Source organism: Chlamydomonas reinhardtii, chromosome 1 (assembly GCF_000002595.2).
Source record: "Chlamydomonas reinhardtii strain CC-503 cw92 mt+ chromosome 1, whole genome shotgun sequence".
In the NCBI taxonomy this organism is placed as follows: Eukaryota; Viridiplantae; Chlorophyta; class Chlorophyceae; order Chlamydomonadales; family Chlamydomonadaceae; genus Chlamydomonas; species Chlamydomonas reinhardtii.
Genome location: NC_057004.1, coordinates 3,242,585 through 3,266,433, shown reverse-complemented (window position 1 = coordinate 3,266,433; position 23,849 = coordinate 3,242,585). Strand labels below are relative to the sequence as shown.

The 23,849-nt window shown below is 62.2% G+C and overlaps 6 protein-coding genes across 6 annotated transcripts; 4 read left to right on the top strand and 2 right to left on the bottom strand.

Moving 5' to 3' along the window:
• Positions 1-1,953: 1,953 nt before the first annotated feature.
• Positions 1,954-3,311, top strand: CHLRE_01g020575v5 (uncharacterized protein). Its single transcript, XM_001689903.2, has one exon. It carries the CDS (start codon positions 2,069-2,071, stop codon positions 2,603-2,605), a length of 537 nt encoding a protein of 178 aa, XP_001689955.1. The 5' UTR covers positions 1,954-2,068; the 3' UTR covers positions 2,606-3,311.
• A 4-nt stretch (positions 3,312-3,315) lies between these two features.
• Positions 3,316-4,667, bottom strand: CHLRE_01g020500v5 (uncharacterized protein). The gene is made up of 3 exons (XM_001689456.2): positions 4,421-4,667; positions 4,118-4,186; positions 3,316-3,880 (listed from the first exon to the last, which is right to left on the bottom strand). Exons 1-3 carry the CDS (start codon positions 4,542-4,544, stop codon positions 3,750-3,752), a joined length of 324 nt encoding a protein of 107 aa, XP_001689508.1. The 5' UTR covers positions 4,545-4,667; the 3' UTR covers positions 3,316-3,749.
• A 110-nt stretch (positions 4,668-4,777) lies between these two features.
• Positions 4,778-6,196, top strand: CHLRE_01g020450v5 (uncharacterized protein). The gene is made up of 3 exons (XM_001689902.3): positions 4,778-5,031; positions 5,342-5,448; positions 5,672-6,196. Exons 1-3 carry the CDS (start codon positions 4,992-4,994, stop codon positions 5,756-5,758), a joined length of 234 nt encoding a protein of 77 aa, XP_001689954.1. The 5' UTR covers positions 4,778-4,991; the 3' UTR covers positions 5,759-6,196.
• Positions 6,197-6,317: 121 nt separating this feature from the next.
• Positions 6,318-14,493, top strand: CHLRE_01g020400v5 (uncharacterized protein). Its single transcript, XM_043058463.1, has 16 exons — positions 6,318-6,687; positions 6,823-6,889; positions 7,479-7,571; positions 8,346-8,396; positions 8,986-9,051; positions 9,349-9,501; positions 10,058-10,113; positions 10,386-10,497; positions 10,788-10,880; positions 11,312-11,438; positions 11,967-12,085; positions 12,408-12,473; positions 12,801-12,934; positions 13,223-13,349; positions 13,660-13,812; positions 14,130-14,493. Exons 1-16 carry the CDS (start codon positions 6,662-6,664, stop codon positions 14,226-14,228), a joined length of 1,542 nt encoding a protein of 513 aa, XP_042928377.1. The 5' UTR covers positions 6,318-6,661; the 3' UTR covers positions 14,229-14,493.
• Positions 14,494-14,495: 2 nt separating this feature from the next.
• Positions 14,496-16,367, bottom strand: CHLRE_01g020350v5 (uncharacterized protein). Its single transcript, XM_001689455.2, has 4 exons — positions 16,201-16,367; positions 16,024-16,120; positions 15,778-15,904; positions 14,496-15,482 (listed from the first exon to the last, which is right to left on the bottom strand). Exons 1-4 carry the CDS (start codon positions 16,305-16,307, stop codon positions 15,202-15,204), a joined length of 612 nt encoding a protein of 203 aa, XP_001689507.1. The 5' UTR covers positions 16,308-16,367; the 3' UTR covers positions 14,496-15,201.
• A 100-nt stretch (positions 16,368-16,467) lies between these two features.
• On the top strand, positions 16,468-23,833 carry CHLRE_01g020305v5 (uncharacterized protein). Its single transcript, XM_043058462.1, has 5 exons — positions 16,468-16,610; positions 16,697-16,759; positions 16,866-16,897; positions 17,101-17,212; positions 23,083-23,833. Exons 4-5 carry the CDS (start codon positions 17,170-17,172, stop codon positions 23,220-23,222), a joined length of 183 nt encoding a protein of 60 aa, XP_042928376.1. The 5' UTR covers positions 16,468-16,610; positions 16,697-16,759; positions 16,866-16,897; positions 17,101-17,169; the 3' UTR covers positions 23,223-23,833.
• The last annotated feature ends 16 nt before the right edge of the window (positions 23,834-23,849 follow it).

Here is a 23,849-nt window from a genome sequence, read left to right as displayed (position 1 = left end):
CGTCAGGTCAATTACGCCCGCCTGCGTGGGAGTCGCACAGTGAGGGAGGCAAGCACGGTCGAGCTAAGATACAGGGAATGCATGGCAACGGGCACCCGCTGGCGCGGGGGGGGGGGGGGAAGGTCGCCCAAGGGCAGGCCTGAGAGGGTGTGCCCCTGCATGCTGCAGTTGCTAGGGGCCCTGGTCGCAAACCAAGTCTCCTCCCGCATGAATATGAACGTGGAAGTCTGTGTGTGTGCCGCGTCTGCACGTCTGCGCGCACGGGGCCTTTCGCCAGCCGTGCGGCACGCTTGGGTGAGCCGGGGCAACGCAGGGCCTGGCCAGGCTTGGCAACGTTGGCAGACTCCTGCGCCCCGTAAGCTCACCTCGCTTTGGTGCTGTGCCAGCGCTCTCCGCCGCTGCCGCCCGGGCTGTTTGCCTGAAGGACGAACACAAACATGCTTCAGAAGCGAGTCGCGACGGGTCTTGCCCAGACTGCGCTGGTTTCCAGACGAGAAGATGCAAGAAAGCTGCCGAAGCTTACCGGGTAGTGTTCCTTGCCCTTGGCCGCTTGGGCCAGCTCCAGGTTGCTGCGAGGAATGGAATGACCAAAGTTGCACCACAGCCCGCGTCGCAAGCTGCCAAGGGATTAAACTGCTTACTTGTCGCGTGCGGACTGCCACCACTTCGACCTCGTCCATCCTGCTGAGCGCTGGACCAACTTGCTGCAGCTGCTTTGCGAGCTCGCGCTGGCTGTGTGCCTGTATCAGCTCTACTCAGGTACGTAAGAGGCTTAACAATGCATCAACGGGCCGGCCTAGCCGTGCGTCTGCGCGCCAACAACGGACCTAGAATGGGTCAAGGCTAGCAAATCGGACAACGTAGCGTGGAGCGAGTTGGCAGAAACTACACGCAAATAGTAAAGTTTGCAGCCTTGTCATCAGAAGATTAGGGCATGAAGTTAAAACGCAACGCCGCGTGCGCCCATGCGGCGCGAATGGCTCTCGAGGGCCCGCCCCGCGTGCTGCGGCCCGCTGCAGCCGCGCCCGGCTCTGCCTATCCCTCAGCATCTCCACCCCAGAAAACTTGGGCCCGACACGCAATAATGAGGGCGGCCTGGGAAGATTGCACTGACGTTGCCCAAGGTTCAATTATCTAAAGCATCGTTGGGCACAGAGTGCCGAAGGGGCCGGTGCCTGCACCAGCAGACAGCAGTGTTATTGCAGCCATGGCCAAATTCACTGGCATGACGACTCAACTACCTTCGCTTGCTGTTTAATGGGCGCAACGCACACGGAGCCGTGCTGCCTCAACACCGGGCGCGAGGGAGTGCCCTGGCCCTGGCCTCATCAGAGTGGCAAGTCCCACCCGCCCACCCGCCCTCGGCCCTCCGCCCCGTCTCTGAGTCTCCCTAAGCTACACACAATTCTCCTGAGTACACAGAACGTACATGCCATTGCAATACAAACCTTGCTTGAACTCGACTGCTCGGCTGACAACGACAGCTTTCACCACGAGCACGGATAGGTGTGCCTGGCCAGCTCAAACATAGCATAATAATGAATCATGAAGGCACATCATGTTGAATGGACAAGGATTCTTCTGTAGCAAACATTCCCCCCGAAACGCTTCGTGGCCCCTGCCCTGCCATATGCAATCTACTCAGTAGAGATATGTACTCGAATAGAATTTGTCCTGCTGTGAGTTGGCAGCTGTGGCGCGGCTTGGCCGAGACATCCTTCGGCATGTCGCAAGCGCAGCCACGCGGCTGACAGCTGCGGCGCGGAGTCTGGTATGTACACTATATTGACAACTGTCAATGGTACACGCACAAAGCCCCGAACACGCGAGCGACCGCTTCACACGTTCGTGAGTCGTCCGGACCCGTCCCGACGGTTCGCTGCGCTTCAGGTCGCTTTCCCACATAAATACAGTGGCCGGTCCGCACTTTTTGCATACCTGAAACAACCCACTCTCACAAATAAGAAGCTCCGTCAATACGGCAGCAGTAGTGCTACTGTCGCAAGCACGGTACACGAGCATCGCTCCCGCTTTCAGTTTGCCTCAAGCTTACCCCACCACAAACACCATGGCCCTTAGCGTGACTGTGCTTCACGTTGTCAACAACGTCGCGGCCCGCGCCGGGCGCTGCCAAACGCTGCCAAACGCGTGCGTGCCACCCCAACGGCCTCAGCCTGGCCACAGCTCGCCCCAGCCAGCCCTGGCCAGCCCCAGCCATCTGGCCCGCCGGATGCTGGACCCGGCACGCCTGTTCCTGGGCTCCAGCTTTTCGCCGCTGATGGACTTTGGCTTCGGCGACCTCGACCGCTACGAGCTGCAGGCTTACTGCCCGGGCATGGCCAAGCAGGACGTTGTGGTGGAGCTCACCCCAGACAATGTGATCTGCATCAACGGCAGCCACAAGGCCAAGCTCGTGACGCCGGCGCCGCAGCTGCCCAAGCCGGAGGCCGCCGCGGCTGCTGGCGAGGCGGCTGCCAACTCGGACGCCGAGGACCCCGCGCGCCCCGCGGCGCCGGCTGCGGAGGCCGCCGCGGCCGAGCCGGAGATGCTGGGAACGTACCGCTTCAGCCGCTCCTTCGGCCTGCCTGAGGACGCGGACGTGTAGGGCGTGAAGGCGGTGCTAGACAAGGGCGTGCTGACGGTGACCGTGCCGCGCTGCCGCGTGGTGGAGCCGCCCAAGCCGCGCCGCGTCGCCGTTGGGAGCGCCACGCTCGTGCAGCAGTAGAGCGAATGGCGCTAGCGGAATGTGACTTGCAGGACTTGACAGTGGCCTCTGGCAGGGTGGAGCAGCGTAGCACTACTGGAATTGGTGGTGATTTGAGCAAGGTCTTGCCCTGTTTGCCGAATTCGTGAGGTGAGATGTACAGAAACATTCATGTGATCAAGTGATACGCGTGTGAAATGGACTTTGACAGGACGGGATTTGTACATATGTGTATCTCAGTAATTGGTGGGCAGGGTTGAAGGCGACACTGTTGTGGATAGGGTGGGGGTGTGCGGCATTGTGGCGTCCCCACACACGACACTGTATCCCTGATTGTTTGCGGTGAATATGTAAACGCACGGGCTTGGCTGTCATAAACGGCACGCCCGGCGTACGCATGTAGACATATTTTGCCAACATGCACGGTACGGTATGAGTGAGAGGGATGAGAGACCCTGAGGTACGGCATGAATGAGAGGGATCAGAGATGCTGAGGTAGGCTGCAAACTGCTAGCAGGAGTTACAGGGCGTTAATTAATAGCTGTGCCTCAGGTGCATACGGGCCAACTGCATACCTGACCCGTGTCACAGTAAAGCACCCAACGTCACTGTCCTCTTGCCTCCTTGCCCGATGCACGAGTAGTGCCGCCGAAGCCCCCTGGTCGCCCCTTCCTGCGCCGCAGACTTCCGACACGGCACACCCCCACACAGACCAAGGCGTACCTCCAGCCCCTGGCCATGCCACCCCCAGCTTCACATGCTGTGCAGCTGTGCAGCCAACATTCTACAGTACCACTTGTCAGCCCAACTCACAACCCTGCCCCATGCCGGTGTTCGCCAGTACCAAGCTTGACTATACAACCAGCAGGCCAGCACACCATAGCTCCATCCCCTGACCAAGCCCCTCGGCACACAGCTGCCTACCGCCACCGCACCCCCTGACCTCCGCAGCAGCCATTCATTCCGCCCCCTAGTATGCATCCACTCCCATGATGCCGTTTGGCTCACTCATTCCCTGATGCTGACCTGCACCTTCCCCGCCCCCTCAGGGTGTGACGGTCATGACACCTGTGTCGTGGGACTTGGTCAGGAAGCGCAGCACGCGGTACGGCGCCATGATGAGCGTGTACGGCAACGACAGCAGCGAGGTGGCCGCCCCGCGTGCCACGTGGTAGCCTGGCGGGCGGGGGTGCAGGGGAGCGCGCCACACGGCATGACGTGCGTGCAGGTGTGCAGGGGTTTATGTGCGAGCACTAAGCAGGCAGGCTTGCACGTGGGATGACGTCCTAAGGATAGCGCTGTGCCTGCAGCACCAGTCATCACTGCTTGCCCGGGCCCACGGTGCCCCCGGGGCGGCATATGCGCAGGCCGCAGCAATTGCCTGCCTTCCTATTCTACCGCACAGGTGCCCACCTGTCTTGACGGCCATGTATGTGAGTGCAAACGGCAGCAGCGCCAGCCGCAACAGGAAGGAGGCGGTGCCTGCATGCGTCAGGCCAGGTTGGCGAGCAGGGCGGCAGCAAGCGGCGGCGGCGGCGGCCGGTGTGGCTGGTGCGTGATGAAGGGGTTTGATGGGGCGGGACTGGGTGGGGCCGGCCAGTTGGGGCAGTGGTGCCGCGTGTCTGGCGCAGCTGAATGCAAGCGTGGGCACGCGCTAGAGCGCCCAAAGCTCTGTCATCAGTAGTAGCGCGGTGCCAAGCAGCTGGAGCCACCTACCGCTGCCGAGCGTGCGCAGCACCAGAGCTGGCAGTAGCAGCGGTGAGAGGCACAGCAGCACGCCCAGTCGCAGGGCCCCCAGACCCCAGTCCAGCGCAGTGTGGAGCGGGCCGTGCACCAGCATGGCGGTCGCTTATTACGTGAGCACTGCCACTGCTGGGTCAAGTCCAACCCGGGACTCCGTCCGGTCCACGCGCCAGAACGCCGAGACTGGCCGCGTTCCGAGACGAGAAAGGCTTTTCAACTTGGATGTAGCAATTGCAAGCAAGTGGGAGAGCATTAACGAGTTTGTGCTGTGTTGAAGTGCGCGCGCATCATTTGTGCTGACTGCTTCCGTCGGGCTTCCCTGGGCCGACTCCCTCGGGCCCCCATCATCGTCACCATCGCGCCGGGGCGCTGCCGGACGCCAGTCCTGCGATTTCGCCCGTGGGCATAACCGTTGGAACGTGCTTGTTGTACAGACCAGTGGCGCCCCTCCAGCTTCCTCTGCTACTGCCGCCGTCGCTGCTACTGCCGTGCTCCCAGCCCGTCTTCTCCAGCTGCTGCTGCCGCCGCAGCCGCACACGCCACCATGGGTCTCATCACCAATGTGCTCCTGGCGCCCATCATTGGTAAGTGGGCCGGGCAGGGCGAGGCCGCGCGGCGGGGAGCCGCGAGCTCGGCCGAGGCCGACCCGAGGGAGCGAAGGATAACGCGACCTGCACTCTCGGCGGCACAGCCATTATTGCTGCCCAGCTGCTGTGGTACTAAATCGTATCCTCTCGGGAATCAGGGCGCACACCGGAGGCAGCTAGGGGGCTAGGGGGCTCTTACGGGGCCAAGGGGAGGAAGCGCTCGGTTCGCCACCGCCACCACCAGCCCGCTCGGCCCCGCCTCCCGGCCTCCGTCCCCACCCACATCCCCACTCCCCCACCTGCCCAGGCCCGCTGCTGCCCTTCATCCTGCTGGCCAAGCTCTTCCTGTCGCTGGCCTTCCTGCCCGTGTTCATCTTCTTCTCGCCCATCCTCATCCCGCTGTGGTTCGCCAAGGTGCGCGAACGGGCAGGACGGGCTGAACCGTGCGTTACGTGGTGGCGTGGCTGGGGCTGGCAGCTCCCCCGGCCCCCGGCCGTGCGCCGCCACTCCCCGCACCATGCCTCCACAGCAAGACCGCTTGGGCGGCCTGTCGCGTGCGGCAAGGTCACCCACGGGCCCGATAGATGCTCCATGAAAGCAGTCTTGACACACCGTATGCCTCTCAACCCCCTTGCAGGTGGCCTTCCGCACCATCACCTGCCTGCTGCTGCTGCCGTTTGCGCCCATCCTCATCCCGCTCAAGGTGCTGCGGTGGATTCTGTGAGGCTGCTGCCGTAGCCGGAATGGGCAGCTTTACCGTAGCCAGGCAGTTGTGGGATGTTCGTAAATGAGGGGGCTGCAACGGTTGGCCATTGATGTTGTCCTGATCATGGGAACGGAGGTGTGCCGAGATTGGTGTCGGTTGAGTGCGGACAGCGGTGAGTGCGGCCGGCTGCGTGGCCATCTCGCCACTGTTGCTGCTGGATGGGGCGAGGCCGCAGGGGCGTGTATGTTGGTGGTTGATAGTATCAGGGAAAAGCGCAGACAAGTTTTGGACCAGCAAGCAACCTGCGCGTGCACAGGCATCGGACGACAGTGTTGGGATGTATTTCAAAAGCGCCGTTGCACAGGTGCGGACATCCATCCAGGAGACCAATTTTGGCATCTCTTCTATAAGCGAAATGGAAATCACTTGTAGTCGATCGTGTAAAGCTCAAGGCCGCGTTGGCGGTGCGCCACAAGTGTCCAGGGTGCCCAGGGGTGCCCTCGCTGATGGCGAGGGTGTGCCCGCGTGTGGGTTTCGTTAAGCACATCGTCGTGCCGCTCGGTTTTCTAATAGCGTTAATTAGGAAGCAGTAACTTTTTACAGGAGACTCGTCACGGGAACGCTCTGCAGTGCTGCTCTAGAGCGCAGACCCACACTTGCACTATCCTTTGTTGCTTCTTGACATCAATTACAACACTTTAAGCTAATACGACTGCCCACAAGTATTCCAATACACGTCGCTGCTTTCAGCCGGCCGGGTTTACAATTTTGGCTGCATAGCTTGCCCAACTGCCGCTCTATCCGCTGTTCTAGCATTCCTATGTATCAATAATTGACCAAGAATTGGTAGATTGGTCGTCGGAGCTTGACTGCGTTTTCGATCCTGCCCGCGCTGAGCTCTTCTGAACTGGAACAGCGGCCATGTCGCTGGAGATTGAGGCCACAGAGTAAGAACCACCCCAATTGCGCCCAGTTTTCCACATGATGCGGCGTGGCACTCCAGCGCTGCGCCGCCCGCCGTGCACCCGCCCCCCGCTGCACGCTGACACCTAGCACGCGGCGCTCCCCTTCACCACCTGCAGTGTGATCAAGATTATCCTGCAGTTTTGTAAGGAGAACGGTCTTACGGACTCGTTCAATGCCATTCAGGTGGGCAGGGCTCTGCGTCTGTGGCAGAGCATGCAACAGGATGAGGGCTGGGGTTCATGCGCGTTTGAAAGGGTGGGATCCTTCCGGAATGGAAGGGCGGCGGGGCGGCAAAGCGGCAGGGTGACCCGGAGGAATGCGAGGCTGCACGCTGCCGTGGGCAGCACCGCAATGGGATGGGTACCCGCCGCAGTGGTGCGGAACTGCGGATGGACGGGGGCGGGCGTGTTGAAGCGAAGGGAGGGAGGGAGGAGCGGTGCGTATAGAAGGCATAGGAGCTGCCAGAGGCTCTGGGGCTCTAGTAGCGGGCGGCCATGGTGCGGGTCGCAGGGGGCCAGGCACCGGCACAGCGGTGTAGTGGGGAGGCAGGGGCGGGTGGGAGCTGCACTGCGCAGAGGGCCAGGCGCCTCCTGCAGCGCCTCGCTCGTGCCGAAGCTCCTCCTCCTCCTCCACCGCGGCAACGTGACCCCATAGCAGGATTGGCCCCACCCCACCCCACCCAGCACGCGCTCCACTGTCTCCACTACCCCCTGCGTTCCCGACTGCCCCCGCTACTCCCACCCTACCGCTCTGCCTCGCTGCCTGCCCGCAGAACGAGTGCCAGGTGTCGTTGAACACGGTGGACAGCGTTGACAACCTGGTGGCCGACATAAACAACGGCCGCTGGGATGCGGTGCTGCCGCAGGTGGGCGGCGGAGGGCGGGGGCAGAAGGGGCAGGGGGGCGGGGAGAAGGGGGGAGGCGGAGGCGGAGGCGGAGGCGGAGGCGGAGGCGGAGGCGGAGGCGGAGGCGGAGGCGGAGGCGGAGGCGGAGGCGGAGGCGGAGGCGGAGGCGGAGGCGGAGGCGGAGGCGCAGGCGCAGGCGGAGGCGGAGGCGGGGCAAGGGGGTTGTGTACGGTAGTTTAGGAGGAGAGGAGGTGGGGCAGGGTGGGCACGGTGTTTGGGGTGGGAAGGCGGCAGGCGGCGGGCCCGTGGGGCTGGGTGGGGGAGCTGAGAAGCCACCTGAGGGGTGGGGCCGTGGCGTGGAGGTAGGGGTGGGGCAGGGGTCGGGGCAGGGGCTGTAGGCGGGTTCAGGCCACGTCCGTCATCTCCGCACGAGTGGGCAGCCGGTCATGGACTCCAGCATCTGAGGGTGGGGAGACGGCTGGCGAGTGGAGGGGAGCAACGACGGGGGGTGGTGTGCAGCTCTGGGGGCTTGCAGGCCTCACCCCGTGGGCATGTGCCCCTCCTCCTTGGACTTAACTGCGGCGGGAGCCCACCTGGGTTGAGGCTCCAGGGCACGTGACGCGCACACGCACACACACCCACACACATACACACACGCACATGCACACACACACACACGTGCGGCTGGATAGCAATTACTGTTCTGCGCGTATTGTTTTCCAAGTGCCCTTTAGCACACGTGCACACACTGAGCGGGCCGCCCTCCCGCCTGCGGGCCCGGCCGCAATGCCGCAGGTGGCCCAGCTCAAGCTGCCACGTGCCAAGCTGGAGGACCTGTACGAGCAGGTGCTTGAGTGCGCGCGCACGTGTGCGCGCGTGTGTGCGCGTGTGTGTGTGTGCGTGTGTGTAACAACGGTGTGTGTAACAACGTGTAACAACGTGTGTGTGTGTGTGTGTGTGTGTGTGTGTGTGTGTGTGTTGAAGAGCACAAGGAAAACGTTGCGCAAAGACAGTGTATGCGATGTGTGCGTGTGTGTGTGCGTGCGTGCGTGCGTGTGCGTGTGTGTATGTGTGTGTTTGTGTATATTAAGAATATATCATATGGCCGCACGAACCACTCGCAGCACAGCTGTTGCATATGTGTTATGAAACAACTTAACGAAGCCTGGCCACTGTGTGTGTGTGTGTGTGTGTGTGTCTGTGGCACGTGTCTGGGTTGGCACAACGTGTTGCCGCTACGGATGGAGTGGGGGGGGGGTGAAGCAGGAACAGCCACTCGGGGCGAGGGAGCGTGTACGTCCGCCGCAGCCCCGGCCGACCTAGACCTCCGCTCCAAGTCAACCAAGCCACCACTCCCAAAAGTTCAACTAGTTGCATCCCCCTCCACCGACTTCACTTAGTAAACTTAACGCGTGTAATCCCCCTCGGTCTGCAGGTTGTGCTCGAGCTGTTTGAGCTGCGGGAGATCGACACCGCGCGCGCCATGCTGCGGCAAACACAGGTGCGGACGCCGACAGGCCGGGCCGGGTCTTCCCCCTTCTGGGTCCAAAGCGGGTTGTGGGTTATAAGAGGAGTACCGCATCCTGTACTTGTTGGTGGCGCCCCCGCCTATCGCATTCTGCCCTCCTCTGCCTCTGCCTCCACCCGCCTCCTCCTCCGCCTCCTCCTCCGCCTCCTCCTCCGCCTCCTCCTCCGCCCCCTCCTCCGCCTCCACCCCTGCCGCCTCCTCCAACCCCTCCCCCCTACGACTTCACTTCTTAATTAATCATGAATGTAACCCCCAACCCCCTCTGCGCAGGTGTTCCAGCGCATGAAGCTGGACGACCCGGAGCGCTACAGCCGCCTGGAGCACCTGGCCTCGCGCACCTACTTCGACGGCCGGGAGGTGTACGGCAGCGGCAGTAGCAAGGAGAAGAGGCGGGCGGCCATTGCGCACGCGCTCAGCCAGGAGGTGGGGGGGGCGGGGAGGGTGGGCGGGGGGGTAACGTTGAACCAATCTCGTAAGGAAACAGTCGCGCGGCAAGGAGAACTGCAGCTGCATATGCGAGTCGTTGTACATCGGGCGGGGGAGGGAGGGGGGGTAGCAGTTCGTGTGGAGGGTGGAGGGATCAAATCACGAAGTTTGGAGTGCCGATGCACGGGGGGGGGGGAGGGGAAGAAGGGGGCTGGGGATAGGGATTGGGGTGGAGCGGAGTGGGCCGGGGAGGGAGAGGCAGAAGGGGGGCGGCTTGGTGAGGTGTCGCTCTGTGTTGCGCCTTGGTGGAATGGAGGAGTCCTGTGGAGCCAGGTCGGTGGCAAAGGCCTGACGTGTACCGGTAGCCACAGCTACAGCACCCTCAACGTCCAGCCTCTTCCTTCATTTGCCCTGCCACCTCCTACCGCCTCTGCCCCCACGCTCTGCCGTCACTACGTGCTTCACATGAACGGCTATCCCCCCTTGCTGTCTACTTCGCTACACTTGTCTGTACCAATATTTGCAAACCTTCTCTGTCCTCCTCCCCACCCAGGTGGTGATGGTGCCGCCCAGTCGCATGATGGCACTCATCGGCCAGGCGCTCAAATGGTGGGGCCGGGCGTGTGGGCGTGTGCAGGCGGGTGGTATGGGTGGGCGGGGGTGCCCGGGCGCGGTAGGAGCCAGCGGCGGGTGGTTGGCCGTTGACAAGCGCTTGGCACCGCCCGCGCCCGCTGCGCTGCTTTGCCGCCCACGGGTGCCGGACATCAATACCAACCCGCTCCCAGCTGCACCTGCCTGACCCAACCTCCCACGCCCTGCGCACTGACCCGACCTGCACATTGCCTCCCTCGCCTCTCGCCTATCCCCGTGAATGTCTGTAGGCAGCAGAGCCAGGGCCTGCTGCCGCCCGGCACCGCCTTCGACCTGTTCCGCGGCACTGTGCAGTCGGCGCGCGACGAGGTGGAGGCCTTCCCCAGCGTGCCAGACCACGAGGTGAGCGGGGGGTGGGGTGGGTGGGGTGGGGTGGGGTTGCAAGGATAAAACGACATCGGGAACGGGATACAAGCAGGGGAATGTGGGGGTGGGGTGGGGTGGGTGGGTCGGTGGGTGGGTGGGTGGACAGGGCTGGTGTGAGGGCATGCAGGGTAGAGTGCCGGGGTGGAAGGGCAGTGGTGGAAGGTGCATGGAAGGGGTGAGCGGGCATTAGCGCACCAACATCCGCACACTCAGTATTCGCACACACTCACACTCGCGACCCGACCGACCACCTGCCTGCCTCTCAGATCAAGTTCACCACCAAGAACCACCCCGAGGTGGCGCGCTTCAGTCCGGACGGCTCCATGCTCATCACAGGCAGCGTGGACGGATTCATCGAGGTGCGGCGGCGGCGGCGGCGGCGGTGGCGGCGGCGGTGGCGGCGGGGTAGTTGGTTCCAAACCCAACTAACCCAGGGGGGCTGAGGAGGGCGGCAGCCTCGCAGAGGGGGGGCCTGGGCGGGTGTGGTTGGGGCAGCTGCGGTTGCAGGGGGCAGTCAGCAGTGGTTGCGGGTGTGCGGTGCGCCAGGCGCGGTAGGCACTACGATGGCACCCGCCGCCTCTGCATTTGCTTGCTCTCACACACTCGGTCCTGGGTCTCAGTTTACGGTCTTTGGGACTGACATTTATATCGCTCACTACACCACCTTTGCTTGTGCCTCTTATCACCCCGCACCCCGCCGCATCGCACCACAAGTTCACGTCACACACACACACAAACACACACACACACACACACACACACACACACACACACACACACACACACACAGGTGTGGGACGCGGTGACGGGGCGGCTGAAGAAGGACCTGACCTACCAGGCGGAGGAGATGTTCATGATGCACGACGAGGCAGTGCTGTGCCTGGGCTGCAGCAGGGACAGCGAGATGCTGGTGTCGGGTGAGGGGCAGCCGGGGCAGGCGGGGGGTTTACAATCATGGTTATCTAAGAAGTGAAGGCGTAGCCAGGAACAGCAGTATAGCAGGCGTGTTGTTACCGATGTCCGTGAAGTCCAGCAGCCAGCCCCAGCGCGTAGGACCGCCGAATGGTGCTGCTGCTGCTCTCCCATTTGTTGGGGACATTCATGATAAAGGACGGGGAAGGGGAAGGGGAAAAGGAAGGGGAAGAGGAAGGGGAAGAGGAAGGGGAAGGGGAAGGGGAAGGGGAAGGGGAAGGGGAAGGGGAAGGGGAAGGGGAGGGGGAAGGGGCGAGATGGACGGTTGCCAGAGGGGCTTTGCGCTGGAGGTCGTTAAGCTTCCTTCCTGCTCCACTTCGCCTGCTTGATCTTTTGCAAACCACCCGTGCCCGCTGCCCCTGCCCCTGCTCCTGCTCCCCCCGTACCTCCACTTCACACTAGTCATGCCCGAACCCCCGTGAACTCCCCTTCTTACCTTGTCATGCCTGCGGCCCCCACCTCCCCTGCTGCAGGCTCTCAGGACGGGCGCATCAAGGTGTGGAAGATCCGCACCGGCCAGTGCCTTCGCCGCTTCGACCGCGCACACAGCCAGGGCGTCACCTGCGTCAGCCTGTCCAAGGACGGCACGCAGGTGGTGCTTATGTGTAATGAAACAACTTTAACGAAGCCCGCCCACAGTGTGCGCTGTGTCTGTGTATATGTGTGTGTGCGTGTGAGTGTAAGCGTTCACTGAGCGTCCACTGAGCGTCCACTGAGCGTTTTGACTGCTAACAGTGCGTGCGTGTGTGTTTGTGTGTGTGTTTCTGTGTGTGTGTGTGTGTGTGTGTATTTTTGGAGGTGCCAGCAGGTGTTGGGCGCCACGGCGTGTCCATTGGTGGCATGTCTGGGCACGCCGGCGCGACGCGACCTGCCTCCCCTCAAACCCTCCCACGCTCTCCCCCCTGACCCCCCAGGTGCTGTCCGGATCGTTCGACGGCACGGTGCGTGTGCATGGCCTCAAGAGCGGCAAGATGCTCAAGGTGCGTGAGTCAAAGCATGTGAAGCAGCATGAATGTGGGTTTTGTCAGCAAGCCAACTTGGAATGTTACACGCACACCGTGTGGGCATCCATCGACGGTCTGCCGAGGATGATGCCGCCCACGGAGGTCGCCACGCGCACATCCCTTCCCCACCGCTCTCCTGCCAGTGCCCACCTCTCACGCCCAGCACACCCATCCAACACTTCCTGCACTCCCCCACCGCACCGCACTGCCCCACTGCATTGTACCAGGCTGCACTGCGCTCCCCGCACTGCCCCCGCACTGCCGCCTCACTGAACTCCTCCGCACCGCACACGCGCTGCACAGGAGATGCGCGGCCACACCAGCTTCGTGAACGACGTCATCTGGGGCGCCGACGGCAGCCAGGTCATCTCGGCAAGTAGCGACGCCACGGTGCGCGTGTGGGACGCCAAGTCCTGCGAGTGCGTGCAAGCCTTCAGGTGAGGGCGAGGGGCGGAGCGCGAGAGAGGCCGAGAGGGCGGGTTCTAGCGAGGTCTGAAGGCCCGGGTTGCCTTGTCGGGGACAAGGGTGGCTACATCAGGGCTGCAGCTGCTTTCAGGACCGGCATACATCCACCAGGGGCGCGGCGCGCCTCTCCCGGACCACCCAATCCTGTGGGGGCGGCCCTGGCCACACCCACCACCCCACGCTCCTCCCATCGCGGGCACCGCCGCCCGCCCCCCAAAAAAAATCCCGCCCTGACTCCCGCCCTGACTCTTGCCCTGCAGGCCGCCCCAGGCCGGCGGCGGCGGCGACGCGGCCATCAACTGCGTTGCGCTCAACCCGCTGAACGCCGACCAGCTGCTGGTGTGCAGCCGCACCTCCACCGTCTACATCATGACCATGCAGGGCCAGGTGCGCGGGGCAGGCGGGCGGCAGGGAGGCGGGAATGGGGAGGCGGTCGGGAGGAGGAGGGAGGGAGGCGGGGTGGGTGCAGACATTGCCCCCTGAGAGTGCGGCGGCTGGGCATGCCCGCAGCGTGGGGCCCGCATTATGGGTCCGGGCCACGAGTCTGCCAAGCCCTGCTGGCCCCTCACGCATGGCCCGTCCCCACCCCCGACAACCCCTCTTTCCTGGATTGCACTCTCTCACCTGCCCTTCGCAATTCAGCCCGCTGCGCGCCCCGCCCCTTGCCCCACGTTGCGCGCCTGCCGCCTGCCTGCAGGTGGTCAAGAGCTTCAGCAGCGGCAAGCGCGAGGGCGGCGCCTTCCTGGCCGCCGTCACCTCGCCGCGCGGCGAGTACATCTACTGCCTGGGCGAGGACGGCATCCTGTACTGCTTCGGCGCCAACAGCGGCAAGCTGGAGCACGTCATGAACGTGGGTGGTGCGCGCTGGAGGGGCCTGCGGAGGGAGGGGTGGCTTGAGGGAGGGGTGGGTTGGAGGTAAGAGGTGGCGGCGGGAGGGGAAGCAGGGTGTAGGAGACGGGTGGAGTAGGGGTATAGGTGGGTGAGTAGGGGGAGCAGAGTGGAACAGGCACAGTGGAAAGCTCAAAGCCAAGCGACCCACAGTCACGGCTGAGCGGATAATGTGAGGAGGGGGCGTTCGGCGTGCTTTGCGCTGCATGCGAGTCCGCTCCGCCCGCTGCTGACCGCGCCGCTCCGGCCCCCGCCTCCGTCATGTGGCGCTGTTTGCAGGTGCACGAGAAGGGCCCCATCGGCCTGGCGCACCACCCGCACCGCAACGTCATCGCGTCGTACGCGGCGGAGGGGCCGCTGCGGACGTGGAAGGCGTGAGGCAGGAGTGACTGGGGCGTGGGTGGTGGCTACGGTTTCGATGGGCGTGAGGGAGGTGGTTGGGGATGGGGAGTGCCGAACGGTGAGGCGTTGGCGTTGGATGAGGGCAACTACAGGCATGTGGGTTGCATGCGCGGCGGGGTGTGGTGCAACAGCGTGTGGGACTAGGCGTTGCCAGATTGAGCATCACTGCGGGAAGCTGGTTGGGAGACAGATGAGCGGTTGATGCTGCATGGCGCTGGAGGTGGGAGATTGGGGGGCAAAGGTGTAGGGAGGTGGAGCGCAAAACCGTGACTTGGGAGGCAAGACGACCTTCAACGCGTTGTACAGCCCCGGATTGGCTGCTGCGCTACGTCATTGTCGCTCGCGCAGTCGCGCGGTGTAAGATGTGCTCTGGAGTGCGAACCAAGATGAATGTGACACAAGTTCCCTCCCCGGCGTGCACGGACGATGCACGCGCTTTGGCGCACACGCACAGCTACACGACACTCTTGCTCTTGGCGTGGGCGCACCATCAACACACGCACACACGTTTCCCTACTTGGCGCAATACACTCAATGGCCGTAGGAACCGGCTCTAAACATGGCCTGGTGCCCAAACATCCTACCTACGCATCAGTAACACCGGTACCCCTTGCGTTATGCACAGTGTGTCCACGAACACCCGCTAGTAAAAAAAGATAAGCTCTCTCAGCGCAAGTGGCACGCTCGCGTCACCACCGCCACAAAGGCCAGCACAGTCTGGCTTCCACGCTCCACAGCCGTGCAATTGCAGAGAAGCTCCGCGCACCGCGTGCCCCGCGGGCCCTGCTGCACATCTGGCCTCGCCCTCACGCTACACTGAGCAACCGGTCATCACCCTCCTCCACCCACGGGCCGCTGCTACTGCTGGTGCTGCCGCCTCCTCCTGCCCCGCCTCCTCCTCCCGCTGGCCTGCTCCTCTACTCGGCTGCTACCACTGCCGTGCTGCCGCTCACAGCACCGCGGCGATGAGCGCCAGGGCGGCGCTGGCTCCCAGCAGGACCTTGCTGCTCATCTCCACCTTGGGCAGCTCCAGCAGACTGGTGCGGTCGGCCTGGTTGCCAATCTTGGACACGTCCCACACGATGTGCCGCAGCCCGCCCAGCCAGTGGTAGATGATGGCGTACGACACCAGGAACTTGAGCGGGAAGCCGATGAGGAAGGAGCCGGCGCAGGCCGCCACCACGCCGTCCAGGGAGCCGCGCAGCGCGAACACGCCGGCGCCGGCAAAGCCTGCGCGTAAATATGGGTGGTACCAGCGGCGGTGGGGATTTGGTGGCGGTGGTGGGCGTCTTGTGCATAGGGCGTCGGTGTATGCGGAACTATTCCTGGTGGTGTCGGGCTGCAGGTGCGCCCGCGGGCGGCTCTTCCTGTTCGTACGGCACTTCCCGCAGCCTTTGGCGTTCTCGCCTTGGCTGTTTATGCTCATCGCTGTTTACTCAGCTCAGCAGCGGCTTGCCCGCGTCGCTTCTGTGATGTAACCAACCCCGCCCCAACAATGTGGGCTCTTGAAGAACCCTTAACTCACCCACGGACAGCGCCACGCCGGTCACACGGTTGGTGATGGAGCTCAGCGCGCCCAGAGGGAATTTGTAGTGCGCGGACTTGTTGTCAATCTCCATTACGTCAGGCGACAGCGGGCGCTTCTTGATAAGCTGTGTAGGGATGGAAGGGTGCGAGCGTGAGGGAGGCAGGGAAGGGCCGCGTTAGCCCGCCGCGACGGCAGAACGGGGCCCCTCGCCCACGCCCCACATCCCGCCTGCACCCCACGCACGTCAAGGTGGTTCTTCGGCGTGCCCAGGAAGTCTGTGCCGCCGGTGTATGGCGATGGCTTGCCCCAGAACTCAGGAACCCTGTCGCCTCCAATGAACCTGGCGGGGAGAGGGGCCGAAGAAAGCGCTTAATCGTCGCGGCCATCTCGGAACCGCACGGCCGGGAATGTTGCACACACCTGAATTGCTGGGCGCCAAAAGAGGTAGAGGCCGCCAGCTGCTGCATGGCCTCCTGCGTAGCCGGGCTACGCAGAAGAGCAATTGCCTGGCGACTTGACCGCTGCATGGTTTGGTTCCGGGACAAGCAACGGGGAATTTAAGTGTGTAGTGCACAGGCCCGTCTATGTCGTCAAGGGAATTGAAGCGGGCATGTGTAAACGGGAGCAGTTGTGTCGCCCTGGTTTTCCATCATGCCCCGCAGGCAATTTCCGTTTCCCCTTGACGTCAGCTCATAGTCGATACGGCCTTACCGCTATCTCTAGTGCATCTGTCTGCTTGCGTTGGCTGTGTTTTGTCGCTTGATTCCCACGCCGCGACAGAGAATCTTCCGCAGCTTGGCTAGCTTTGAGAATGCAGCGCGTTTTGCAAGGTGAATAGTATCGTAATTGACCATCAAGCAAGCCCGGCGCGACGTTTTGACCAGTGCACTGAACTCCGGGACTGTTGTCGATGCAGCGGACACTGCGGGCGGCCACGCCTTCCATAAGGCGCATGAGTTCGCTGGCTACGGCCTAGCAGGTATGCCAGGGCAAGGGCTCGGGCACGGCGTCACCAACCCTTGGTCACGACGGGGCGCTGACACTGCCACCTCCGCACACCCCCTGTTGCTGCTTCGGCCTGACAGGCGCCACGCCTCTGGCCATCTTCTCCAGCAAGGTAAGCATGGATCTTGCCGCGACAGCTGCTTGCGGCATACGCACGCGTTGGATAGCCTGACAGGCCACGCCCAGCAAGCTTGCACGCTCCACGCCTCGCTTCACCAGCGCTTCAGCGCTCTTCAGTGCGCTTCTAAGGCCGGCCTCCTGGTTGGCTCCACAGACCCCCCAACTGCTGTGCCCCCTTATGACCTGAACCTGCAGGGGAGCATCCTTCAGCGCACCGCGGACTTCATCTTCAGCGTAGCTATCCCCGTGCACTCGCACATCACCATGAACGCCGTCGTTACCGACTACCTGCCCAAAGCGGCGCGGGGTGAGTCGACCTGTCGAGCCACGGACATCCGCTATTAGTATCTTATTGACTCCTTACTGCCGTGTAGCGTTACAAACCGCCACGGCCCCAAACGACAATCCCAATCTCTCAAACCGACAATAGCCTCCACTCATGCCTCAAGCGGCCTAGCAACTCATTCGTGGCCCTCAGCGGCCTCCTACCTCCGGCCTCGCAGCTCCCGATAACCCCACCAAGTCCGCCGTGCCCGCCCCAGCCCGCCCGTGTTGAGGTTGCACTAGTGGCCGAAAGTGCTGCCAGTACTGGGTGTGTCGCATGTATGAAGTGCCTGATAGCAGCAGAGTCCAGACAACCACGCACGCCGCAGCGCCCACGGGTGCCACCACATTAATCCGCGGCGGCACCAGGGGGGGCGGGTGGGTTGTCACCGTCCCGGCAGAGGGACGATCCGAAATACAGTACAGAAGCACAACGGCAGATAAGGCGCCGTGTGCTCCTGACGCGTACAAGACCCAGCTCGGTTCGGCCCCATGCACAGGCACGTACCCGAGCGTCCTGCGCCGTGCGTGACTCTAACGCAACACGGCAGTTACGTCGCAATAACTAGACTTATCTCCACTGCGCTGCGATAAGTCAGCGCTTATTGACTCCTTACTGCCGTGTAGCGTTACAAACCGCCACGGCCCCAAACGACAATCCCAATCTCTCAAACCGACAATAGCCTCCACTCATGCCTCAAGCGGCCTAGCAACTCATTCGTGGCCCTCAGCGGCCTCCTACCTCCGGCCTCGCAGCTCCCGATAACCCCACCAAGTCCGCCGTGCCCGCCCCAGCCCGCCCGTGTTGAGGTTGCACTAGTGGCCGAAAGTGCTGCCAGAGTTTGGTAGTAGTCCTCAACGCCGGGAGGTCATGGTGCGGGCGACGGCAGCCCTGGTGGCTGGGCTTGATTGGCTTCGCGTATGCAGCTCTTCTCGCAAAGCGCTCGGCCCAACGGCCGGTCATGCAAACCAAGGTGCGGTCGGCGGTGATGGCGGTGGCGTTCGTGCCCTTGCGCTACCGAAATCATGTGTCTCGAACACCGCGGAGCGCTCCGCCCATCGCCTAGCTTGCGCACGAACGTACGGTCCTAGTTGCACACTCGACAGCGGTCAATAGAACGAGCTTCGTGCTTGGGGATATTGGCTGCACGAGCAGCACCATCACGCGGGGATGAGCGCCGCCGGAGGCGCCGCCGGCACCTGCTGCAGGCGCAGGGCGACGCCAACGCGGGGCCTGACAGCGCCACACTCCGTCGGTCATGGGCGGCCAATGGTCACTACCAGAAGACAAGCAGCAATAGGAACACGACTGGCTTTGCAAGGGCCATGATACCAGACTCACAAACGTATCAGGTGCACCAATGGCCACGACAGAAACACACATGCGTTGTCCCGCGTGCGCCAGCCATGCAGACGACGCCGGGGCGTTACAGGGAAACACATGCATCCTTGTTCAGGTGTGTGGCTTCTGGGCAGCTGTGGCCGTCCGTGTGCCCAGGAAAGGTAACAGTGCGTGTTGGCACGTGTTGGCACGAACCACTGGAGACCTCGGTACTCTCTACCGGCCCCCAGGGCCATGCCATAACACGTGTTGACGTTTAGGCTGCTCGGAACAACCTTGGGAATAATAACAACGTCGTGACTCGAAGCTGGGACAGGCTAGCCAACATGCGCCACGCAGGAGAAGGCGCGAGTTGCAACACTAGAGCGGTTTTACGTACGCGAGTCACGCGCGGCAACCTGCCCTTCACCCGCGCCGTCGTGGTGTAGGATGCGGGCAGCCATGCCCAGCCGTGCAGCATGGCCACGAACACTAATTTCTTTCTTGCTAGCTAGGTGCCATGCTTGAGATTTGCAGTGTCTTGCATAAGAGTCACTACCCATCAAGCAGTAGGTACGCCCATAGATAGCATCACCCCGGCGGACGCAGGACAGGCGCGCACGTGAATGTTTGCCTCCAAACGCCGCGGGGATGCATGCACACAATGTCCCGTACGTGCCGATACCGTACGCCACGGCGGCTGTGGGGTGTACCGTAATAGCAGGGAGGGCAACATGAAGGGTAACACCTCAGCAACCCCAGCAAGGCTGGCCTGGTCGAGCGGCGCGGAGGGGTGAAGGATACCCGGCACGCGTGGAACGCGCAATGTATCTATAGTGATAGAAGGCGTAGTGATGGGAGGAAATAAGGAGCACTCGGGGCCGCGATGGCGGGTTGGATGCGCCACGGGCCCCGGCCCAGCGAAAGGGAGCGAACGCTGGGCGGAGCCGGTGGGTGAGCGACTCGAGGGACGTGCCAGTACTGAACAGCAGTGGCGGATGGGTCATCCAATGTGAGAGATGATACAGCCACGCCGGCAGCCAAACTCCGCACTCGACCACGTACGGGCACGTCGTGGTACTGCTGTGAGGAGGCCGGGCTGAGTTGGGATGCCTGCCGACTGCCAAGCCCGCAGGGCACTGTCAGCCTGGCTACCCACATGTGAGCCTGTGTCGCCATACGCTCTTACTTAATAGTAATGACATATAGCACACTGCTCCTAGCACTTCGGTGATAAGTAATTGCCCCGCCGGGTGAAGTAAGGCCGGGGCTGAAGGGAACCAAGGTTGGTACCCTAGGCGTCCACTCGCGAGTGGGCAGGCGACACATACAGTTGGCATTGACGTGCGTTGCGGAACTAATGCGTACGTTGGCTTGGGTCTCTGGGTTCATGAGGCATTGACAGAACACGCTGCCCCTGCTATGGCTCTGACGAAGTAACATGTATGCATACATGTCCTGAAGGATTGGCAGGGAGCGTGCCGCACAGCACGCAAGCCGCGTGACTACGGTAAGCATGAGGCCATAACGTGACACAGATGCCGGGCGTGCCATACAGGCGGCCAACGCTACGGCACAAGCCAGCTTGACGCGTCCACAGATACATACATGGCGCCTGACACCTGGATAGGAGCTATCAGTCTGACTGTGGGGTCGATGCTACCCCGGCATGGATCTGGGTTGAACGGTTGGTGGTACCATCGCGCGGGCATGGCGGGTCGAGTAGCGTGTTTCATGCACGGCACTCCCGCTAACCAGCTACACACCGCAGTGTACTGGTTATCCAACAACTACATTCAGACCATTCTGGTATCCCACTCAAACCTGCGCCAAGTGTCAGGAAAAGCGCTTGCCAAGTCGGCTACCCGCTTTCACAGGATGGCGAGCGGGTGACTGGCATGTGTACAGGCGGGTGGGCCAACAAGAGGGGAGGGCGGATGGGTGCCGTGACTTGGTGGTGGGCCCCACCGCGAGCAGCAACAGCCCAGCCGAACACACGGGCGCCATCCAAACCCACCAGGCAGGCTGTAATCCCAGCTCCGACCGTATCTCGCAACAAAATGTTGGTTGCGCAGGGTCGGGCTCACTGCGTGACACAGCGTCCGATGCCTGGTGCAGGGCACGAAGGCATGCTTATGCGTCATGCGGTATTGTTATTGGCTGGGCAATAGCATGCTGGCCGAACTGCACAAAACTCCACATCGCTCACTGAGGGCGAAATATCCGGAAAAACAAATTCGGCACTTGGGCCTAGCGCACACATCGAATGCATATAGGTTGGCTTGGGGTGCGTCAGCCAAACTACAAGGGTGATGCCGCGTGATAGTATGATGTGCGTGCGGACCTCAAGACGTACAGGGTGACGCATGATCACGTAAGCCCGCTCCGTTGTCAACACGAAGCAATAGCGAGGCGCAGGCTTGCCGTGCACGGTACACTCAAGGCGTATTGCGACAGGGCACGCAGCAGGGCACGCAACAAGTCGAAGCGTCCATAACGACAGGGCAGGCAGCATAATTGCATGCGGCACACGGGCCATATCGCAAGACACATGATGCGAGGCGCAAAGCCTGTTGCTGGCGGCACACACGCCGTATCCGAACGTGGCGCTCAGACCACACATTGTCCACAACGCAAAGGCATGTACAACGAAGGCACGTAAGCATTTCAATGCCGTCTATAATCCACAACGCAAGAGTGTGGAGCCCGTTGCTTGCGGCACACAGGTCGTATCATAAGGGCACGTATGCCATCTATTACCCAAAAGCAAGGGTGCGAAGCCGTTACTTGCGGCACACAGGTCACATCATACGGGCACGTATGCCGTGAATTGTCCATAAAACAAGGGTGCGGAGCCCGTTGCTTGCGGCGCACAGGCCGTATCATAAGAACACGTACGCGGCGCATTGTCCATGAAGCAAGGGCGCGGAGCCCGTTGCCTGCGGCACACAGGCCGTATCATGAGGGCACGTACGCCGTGAAGTGTCCATGGAGCAAGGGCGCGGAGCCCGTTGCCTGCGGCGCACAGGCTGTATCATGAGGGCACGTACGCCGTAAATTGTCCATGAAGCAAGGGCGCGGAGCCCATTGCTTGCGGCGCACAGGCCGTATCATAGGGGCACGTATGCCGTCCATTGTCCATAAAGCAAGGGCACGGAGCCCATTGCTTGCGGCGCACAGGCCGTATCATAAGGGCACGTATGCCGTCCATTGTCCATAAAGCAAGGGCGAGGAGCCCGTTGCTTGCGGCGCACAGGCCGTATCATAAGGGCACGTATGCCGTCCATTGTCCATAAAGCAAGGGCGCGGAGCCCGTTGCTTGCGGCACACAGGCCGTATCATAAGGGCACGTATGCCGTCCATTGTCCATAAAGCAAGGGCGCGGAGCCCATTGCTTGCGGCGCACAGGCCGTATCATAAGGGCACGTATGCCGTCCATTGTCCATAAAGCAAGGGCGCGGAGCCCATTGCTTGCGGCACACAGGCCGTATCATAAGGGCACGTATGCCGTCCATTGTCCATAAGGCAAGGGCGCAAAGCCCGTTGCTTGCGGCGCACAGGCCGGATCCCAACGGCACACACGCCCTTTCCCCAAGGGCACGCGGGCCCTGCGGCCTGGATAGGCAGACAGGGGAAGTACCGCGCCAAAAGTCCTGAGGGTCTTGGGGAGGTGGGGGTGGCACGATGGAAGATGTGGAAAGGTATTGCACAAAGCTGTGAACTGTAAAGCGACGGGTAGACACGAAGGCACGGCAAGCAGGACCCGCATGGCAAGCAAGTAGCCCGCCCGCACAGCTGTGCATGCCCTTTTGCTTTCAGCGACTTGCCGAACGCCTTGTCCGCAACGCTTCGCGCGCCTTTGCTCCGCTTGAAAGCTCCGCTCTGCTCCGATTTGCTCCCGAATGCGGCCCCCGAACCAAAGCGTGGTCCAAAGCGCCAGAGAAGCGTCGAAGGGCATTCCCTTACGATCAGAGAGCGAGCGTGATCAAGCTAAGGGGTTCCATTGAGCAGGATCGCGCAACAAAACGCTGCAACTCCGTCTGAGTATATATTAAACGCTTATTCGGTCCAGACATGGTAAAGTATAGTTAGAACCAGGTATAGGATTGCAAAGAAAGTCCAGAAATGTAGGGAACGTTTAAGTGCGACACACTGAGGTCACCGTCCCGGCAGAGGGACGATCCGAAATACAGTACAGAAGCACAACGGCAGATAAGGCGCCGTGTGCTCCTGACGCGTACAAGACCCAGCTCGGTTCGGCCCCATGCACAGGCACGTACCCGAGCGTCCTGCGCCGTGCGTGACTCTAACGCAACACGGCAGTTACGTCGCAATAACTAGACTTATCTCCACTGCGCTGCGATAAGTCAGCGCTTCGACTTGCTTGCGTGGAGGAGCCTGCTATGCCAGCAATCTGGGCAAGCGAAGGCACCTGGTCCTCCTTTCTGCTTGACCGCGGGTGGCCCGCATGCTACCTTGCCATCTTCGCCCCTTCCTTACCTCCTTCCCCCTCTCCTCCCTTGGTGCCGCAGGGCCCGCCCGTGTGGGTGTGCTGGGCATGTCAGTGGTGACGTACCTGGGCATTATGAAGATGAACCTGGCCGGGCCCGGACTCACCGAGACGGTCAAGGGGCTGTGGCGCAAGCCCCAGCCGGCGGCCGCCAGCAAGTAGTCCAGTACACAACACAGGGGCCGCCGATGGCGTTGGTGTTGGGGTGGCAATGTAGGGAGGCATGGAGGAGGAGGCGCCGACAGGCACTGCACGAGGAGGCGTCTGCCGCACGGAGTACGGGTGGCGGCGGGGATGCGGGTGGGTGGAGGGGCGGGAGGATGCCGTGCTGGAGTGAGGCGCCGCCGGCTTGATGCAACTTGGCGTTGGCTGAGCGCTGTGGGGCCCCGGCAAATGCAGCCGCGGCCGGCGTTGGCCGGTCAATGCAACTAGTGATGTAGGCATGCCGGTGGTCGTGGCCGCGCATGCAGCTGACTGCACCGATGGACGCAGAGCTGCAGCGGCTAAAGCTTATCGTGTAAACTAGTAATGGTGTTAACTGCGTGTTCGAGTGATGGTGCCGATGTAGTGGCCCCTTCGGGGTGCGTAGGAAGGAGCTGTGATGTGGTATGAGTACGAGGCGTGTGGGTTGCGCCGGGGCAAGTTCAGATTGCCACGTTCACAGTCCACGTGTAATAGTGTGCTAGCTCACTGGCCTCGGCTCTACAACGTCATGTTCGCTTGTGCGTCTTGCGTTCTTTCAAGCATATCAATATGTGTAATGTTGCTGATTGCTCGATGCCATCGGCC

Excerpts from the sequence above, each read along its gene's own strand:
- CHLRE_01g020500v5 (XM_001689456.2), bottom strand. The coding sequence starts at position 4,544 with ATGCTGGTGCACGGCCCGCTCCACACTGCGCTGGACTGGGGTCTGGGG. Across the intron at positions 4,187-4,420 it reads GCTGCGCACGCTCGGCAGCG|GCACCGCCTCCTTCCTGTTG; the intron begins GTAGGTGGCTCC and ends TGACGCATGCAG. Across the intron at positions 3,881-4,117 it reads ATACATGGCCGTCAAGACAG|GCTACCACGTGGCACGCGGG; the intron begins GTGGGCACCTGT and ends CCCGCCCGCCAG.
- CHLRE_01g020305v5 (XM_043058462.1), top strand. The coding sequence starts at position 17,170 with ATGAACGCCGTCGTTACCGACTACCTGCCCAAAGCGGCGCGGG. Across the intron at positions 17,213-23,082 it reads CCTGCCCAAAGCGGCGCGGG|GGCCCGCCCGTGTGGGTGTG; the intron begins GTGAGTCGACCT and ends TTGGTGCCGCAG.
- CHLRE_01g020450v5 (XM_001689902.3), top strand. The coding sequence starts at position 4,992 with ATGGGTCTCATCACCAATGTGCTCCTGGCGCCCATCATTG. Across the intron at positions 5,032-5,341 it reads GCTCCTGGCGCCCATCATTG|GCCCGCTGCTGCCCTTCATC; the intron begins GTAAGTGGGCCG and ends CCACCTGCCCAG. Across the intron at positions 5,449-5,671 it reads TCCCGCTGTGGTTCGCCAAG|GTGGCCTTCCGCACCATCAC; the intron begins GTGCGCGAACGG and ends ACCCCCTTGCAG.
- CHLRE_01g020350v5 (XM_001689455.2), bottom strand. The coding sequence starts at position 16,307 with ATGCAGCGGTCAAGTCGCCAGGCAATTGCTCTTCTGCGTAGCCCGGCT. Across the intron at positions 16,121-16,200 it reads TTTGGCGCCCAGCAATTCAG|GTTCATTGGAGGCGACAGGG; the intron begins GTGTGTGCAACA and ends TCTCCCCGCCAG. Across the intron at positions 15,483-15,777 it reads CGGCGTGGCGCTGTCCGTGG|GCTTTGCCGGCGCCGGCGTG; the intron begins GTGAGTTAAGGG and ends ATTTACGCGCAG.
- CHLRE_01g020575v5 (XM_001689903.2), top strand. The coding sequence starts at position 2,069 with ATGGCCCTTAGCGTGACTGTGCTTCACGTTGTCAACAACGTCGCGGCC.
- CHLRE_01g020400v5 (XM_043058463.1), top strand. The coding sequence starts at position 6,662 with ATGTCGCTGGAGATTGAGGCCACAGA. Across the intron at positions 6,688-6,822 it reads CTGGAGATTGAGGCCACAGA|TGTGATCAAGATTATCCTGC; the intron begins GTAAGAACCACC and ends CACCACCTGCAG. Across the intron at positions 13,350-13,659 it reads TCATGACCATGCAGGGCCAG|GTGGTCAAGAGCTTCAGCAG; the intron begins GTGCGCGGGGCA and ends GCCTGCCTGCAG.